The 5,544-nt window shown below is 34.9% G+C and overlaps 1 protein-coding gene across 1 annotated transcript; it reads right to left on the bottom strand.

Moving 5' to 3' along the window:
* Positions 1-2,071: 2,071 nt before the first annotated feature.
* Positions 2,072-5,544, bottom strand: LOC146141027 (protein mono-ADP-ribosyltransferase PARP12-like). The gene is made up of 5 exons (XM_083392784.1): positions 5,401-5,544; positions 4,932-5,070; positions 4,412-4,539; positions 3,815-4,001; positions 2,072-2,343 (listed from the first exon to the last, which is right to left on the bottom strand). Exons 1-5 carry the CDS (start codon positions 5,422-5,424, stop codon positions 2,072-2,074), a joined length of 750 nt encoding a protein of 249 aa, XP_083248910.1. The 5' UTR covers positions 5,425-5,544.

Raw genomic sequence — 5,544 nt, 5'->3', positions numbered from 1 at the left:
AATCGCAAGGAACCAAAACGAATCGCAACGAACAGCGATTTTAGTCAGATTAACTGATGATATATAATATAAGTTCTTATCGAAATGTATTTTTTTAAATGATATTGATTTACTTGACTTTTTGGCTTTGACAATACTTTTCAAGCCACCGTACATATCCGTGTAAAGAACAAAGTTTTATTGCTATTGTGCTATTATTTTTTACTCTGTAGTTTCTGTTGTAGTTTCACCTGTGCTATGTTCTTTTGTGTTTTACTTTAATAAATTTATTTTCCACTCTCGTTCGTTGCTTTTAGTAAATCAACTTTAAATGATCTACTAAAATGCAAATTATTTTTTAAGTTTTGTTAAGGTGTATATTCGTAAGTTATTACTTAGTAGTGCTTAAAAAGGCAAGAAAAAAAAAAAGCGCCACATCTTATTAAATTCATCGAGCGATAAATTGTTTTAATTGAAGCATATTTTTCGCATTTCAATTGCACTTTTAGTATTAAACCGCACTTTTAGTATTACCGCACTTTTAGTATTAAGCCACTGTACAGATAAATCCAATGGATTCATTGTAGAAAATACTTTATTGCTAGACATGGGGTAATTTAAGTTATAGTTTAAAAATATATGAACCAACTATCATAAAAAATGTAAAAATGAAAGCAAACACAACAACAACAGCTTAATTCTATTTGTGAAAAAAACTAAAAGATTGATGTATTGCTTAGTTCGTTATTATTCAAAAACTTTTTTTCAAAAACTTTCAGCTGACATTGACTTCAGCAACTACTTTGCTGGTGATGAATGGCACGGATTCAACCGTTTGCCCAATTTGTACGCTCACCATTGCCAACTGCTAACACACCACAAGGCAGTGGTTCTCAACCGGGTTGCCGCGGCACTCTAGGTTGCCATTTCTAATCAATGGAGCCCCAGAGATATTTGAGAATTTTTTAAAATCTAATTTTTGGTCAACTAATACAACTTTTTTGTAAAGATTAGAGTGGAATAAATCCAATTAAAACTTAATACGTTGTGTACAGTTGATGTGTGTTGTTCCAGTTCCGTTTGTTGTGACATTTAGTGAATTACCTACGAGAAATCTTGTAGGGGTAGCGCAATTTATTTATTATTTCTGAGGGATGCCGCTAGCAATAAAAGTTTAAAAAACACTGAGTTAAGGGTTCTGTTTTTCACTGTTTCGCATATTACTTGTTTATTATTTTATGTTCTAAGAAATGACCTTGGACTGATAAGTTCTAGAAAAGGTTTGTTTTAAATAAAATCTAAGATTGTTCAAAAGTTCTAGAGAAGGTTTGTTTTAAATAAAATCTAAGACTCTTCAAAACTAGGAAAAACTAATACACTCGGTTTTGTAAACGAGTTATACTAAAATGACTTACGTCCGAGTCAGTCATCTGTAAAATAACTTAAAAAAAGTATTAAGTCAAGTCCCATTCCAAGTCATTAGTTATACCCAAGTCAAATATTATTAGCAATTATTCAACTAAAAACTAACGAAAAAAACAACACGTATAGCATTCAAATTAAATGAAAACACTTAACTTCAACCCAAGTCAACCCAACCTTCAACCCAACCTAAAAAATAAAAAGATCTAATAAAATTGAAGCTTTCGAACAGACGTATTTTCTAGTTACTTGGTACACGAGATCTTCCGTAGCCAGGCGATTAGAATTTTTTTATTGTTTTATAACACACATTACAAAGTAAGTTTACAAGATTATAAAGGATAACTGTTGCACAAAAACATTCATTGCAAAACAAAATCTGGTATATATACACGTTGGCGGAACAGTGATCGACAAGCAGTAACCTGCTGCCAATGGTTTTGGATTCCATAAAGTTACACCATTTTATAAAATGTGGCAAAGTTAGCCAGAAAAAAACATATAATAGCCTAGTGTCGTTTAGGCATTTTAGAGGTAAGTGGTTTTAATGTATTGCACTTAATTTCAATCTCAATTGAAGCGTTGGCATCCAGAAACAAATTGGTAACTAACAATTAAATTGAAATACGCAGATATTGCCGGCGTACGACTTTCAGGGGGCAATTGACTTTTAACCCCCTGTTGTGTACGTTACAAGGTAGGATGGGTAAACGCTCGCGTCCTTAAAGACGACAAACTTGGTGGGGTCTGTGACGTTATCAACGACGCTGTCGAAAGGCTGTCCGTTCTGCTGCTCCGGGGCTACACGCATTTCCCTGTTGCCCTGGCAGTATTCTCCAGTTATAACATCAGCCAGAAAGATATGCTTGGTGTCTCCGGTCGCGTATCCGTTCGAGTAACTTGCAGTCGTAGCGAAGTACACGCCGTGCCCGAACACGGTAGCTGGAAATGTAATAAAATATCTTAAACTGGAAAGATTGTCGTTAGCAAATATTTTTGAACCTATAGTGCAGTCTTTTTGCCTTTCCGTGCGTTTTTTACTTTTTAAATTCACGCCAAATGTAACGGGATTATGCGACGTTTTGCCTAACGTGTTCTTAACTCAAATGTTTAGTACAAAATTTTTTGCACGCATAAGTTCCAACGGAAACAAGAGTATACGTTTTGTTTACATTGCTTTGTCATGTGACGATCAAGGCATGCACCATAAACTGAATGTATTATGCAGGTTATATTTGTAACAGAGTATATGGAAATAATGATAATATGTTAAAATCCTGGTAAATGTGTTGAGCTTTTAAGCAAAAATGCGTTTGCGTCCGCAATTCTTGTCATTCGGACACCAACTTCATGGATAACATATGTTAGTATCAGTAGTTACTGAAAATTTTACTCCAGTAAGCCTGTTCTAACGTTTGGTTGTCCAATATCAAAACTGGGAAAACTAACGTCCACTCCTCTCTTCAGTTGTGAATGTTAAGGTAAAGATATTCATTTATGCTTGCCTTTTATTTAATCTCTGTGTCAGGTTTATGGTTCTTATTTTAACTTTGCGTGTTGTGCAAATGCACTCAACGAAATACTTGATGTGCTTCGGTGTGAGCTATATAGCAGGAGATGGTATGTATTTGTAAACGCAAATTGGAATTCGCAAACCATGCGAAAGTTGAAATGTCGAGACATGCTTGTTTGAGTTTCGATGTTATTGACGGTGGCCAGCCGTGTTGTAAACAAGTCGTAAAAAATAACATTACCGGATCGTAAGACCAGTAAATTGTTTTATGAGCAAACATTAATATAACTAACTAACGCAATCTTATAAAATAAATTGCTTAATGAAAAAACATTTCATTTTAAAGTAAGTTGTCCATGAGACCTGAATAAAGTCAAGTCTTTTTGCCCAAACGACTTAAGTCAAGTCAATTATTTAGAAACATGTTCAATGGTGGGCAGTGGACACCCATCTATAAAAAAAACAATTCTACTAATATGTTTTTTAACAAGTGAGACAAAAATGTGTTTTTTTTTACTTTTGTCTTCTTTGCAAATGACGAAAAAAGGTCAAATTTAAATAAATTCAAAGACTTTTTTAATAAAAAAATTGTAGTGACAAACCAAACATTTTATGACATGTAGTAGTTTTGGCAAAGAAGACAAACAATATCTTTAAATTCCCAGTAAGAGTTGCACCATTTACCGTCCTAATCATCGTTGGTTTCATGCTTCAATGCATTCGCAACATCAATGCATTCGTAATAGTGCCCGGGCCAATGAACGTTGCCTATCAAAACTTAAGTCAAGTCATTAATTTATGTATTCTTAAATGATAGGTTAAGGTTCGTATGTCTTCTGTAAATTTATGGCTAAAGAATTCGGATCTTTGTCGGCCAGTGTGATTCACAGCTCGACTTACCGTTACGGCCTGAAAATCCTCTGTCGAAATTGCCTTTGCAGATTTTTTCGCACGATTCAGCGACAGTGCCATGGAAGAGTTTTCTTGCTACTGGATTTTTAGACTTTTCGAGCAACATGCGTGCTAAAGTTTCCTGCTTCTGTGCGTGAAACATCTTGTAAACCGTTGGGTTTTGAATTCGCTGAATCTAAAAGTTGGAAAATATCGAAGAGTGTATTCTGGATAGTTATATTTATCTTCAATAAAAGAAACTAAACAGGCCCCTCATGTTGCACTACTTTAAATTGCAGATATTCCAGCTTTCGTATTCAAAGCTTGAACTTTTTGTATCCGAAATTCGTAATGGACACCAATATACTTTAACTATGAAAAATTATATAGGTAGACTATGGACGGATCTACATTGCAGCTTGATAATGAATCACAAAATCAAAAAGGTCAATTACATGGACATCATCTTCATAAAGACGTTTCAATAGGTTATGACAATAACCGACGATGATACAAGTAGGTATCGAAACATTTTTATCAAGATCTTGTCGATTTACTCGACATTAATTCGTTAGAGATTCAATATCAAGATGACTAATATCTTGCCTTGATAAGATTGATTTTAAGTGTTTGTTGAAACTGTGTCAAAACATTTTGATACTCCGGTGATTTTGGCGAAAGATCAACTTTCCTTAAAGCTTGGTCTTCCATATGTTCCCAGTCGTCTGGAAGGACTTAAAACACAACAGATTAACTGGATATTAAAACTGCAGACGAAAAAATAAACGTTCGACTTACACAGCCTCCGTTTCAAATGTCTCATATTTTGACCCATTTGGATGCCAAACAGGTCTCGTTTCTAAGTCGAGTTTTTTAAGTCGATTGTACTTAAGTGAATTACATTTTAACTTTGTAATCAACCATATTTTCACGTCGCGCGGCATACAGTCAGGGGCAGCTCAAAGGGGACACAAAAGTCTTTGAAATGACGATACACTTAGTGATGATGTCAAACTACCGATTTGAGGAAAATGCGTATAGATTCCATTAATATTTAGGTCTTTCCTTTACGTACTATTCAATTTAAATATATTTTGCTGACATATAGTTATATTCCATCTCTTACCATTAGAAAACAAAACTCTCTTCACTTTAGCAATCGCTCCGTTTGAACAAGTTTGATTCATTTTGTCGAAGTTCACTTTGTACGTGCGTTGTTCACCTTTCACGACAGCTGTGATGGTTTTGGAACCTTTTTTATTTGCCTGTAAAGGTCTAGTTATTATATATAGTTGGTAAACATTAGGACCAGGGCTGCGGAGTCAGTTAAAGATAACCGTCTGTTGTCAAACAAATGAACCCGAGTCCAACTCCATGAGTCCCGAGTCGGACTCCGTCTAAATGAGCGATTTCGAGAATTTATTCCTAAAACCACAAAAAACTGCATTAGTGTCGCACAAATGTAAATATATATTTTCCAAGGTAGTATTACAATTTCACAATTTAGAATTTTTTACTGGGATTTAGTGTTAAAACTGCTGCGTTTTAATAAAGTAATATTATGTTAATGTTTTATTAAACCACTAAAAGCTCACCGCAGCACATTTGAGCACATCCATCGTATTCCCTCAGCTCCCAACTTCCATCAGCGATCGTAACGTTACAAGATCGAATCCCACGCTTACACCTGGCGCATTCTGATTGGCTCACAGCGACCAATAGGACGAAAGCAACGGCAC

This window comes from Ascidiella aspersa, chromosome 6, assembly GCF_963924565.1.
Source record: "Ascidiella aspersa chromosome 6, kaAscAspe10.2, whole genome shotgun sequence".
Classification (NCBI taxonomy): domain Eukaryota; kingdom Metazoa; phylum Chordata; class Ascidiacea; order Phlebobranchia; family Ascidiidae; genus Ascidiella; species Ascidiella aspersa.
The sequence above is the reverse complement of the archived record's forward strand: the minus strand, read 5'-3'. Positions and strand labels throughout refer to the sequence as shown.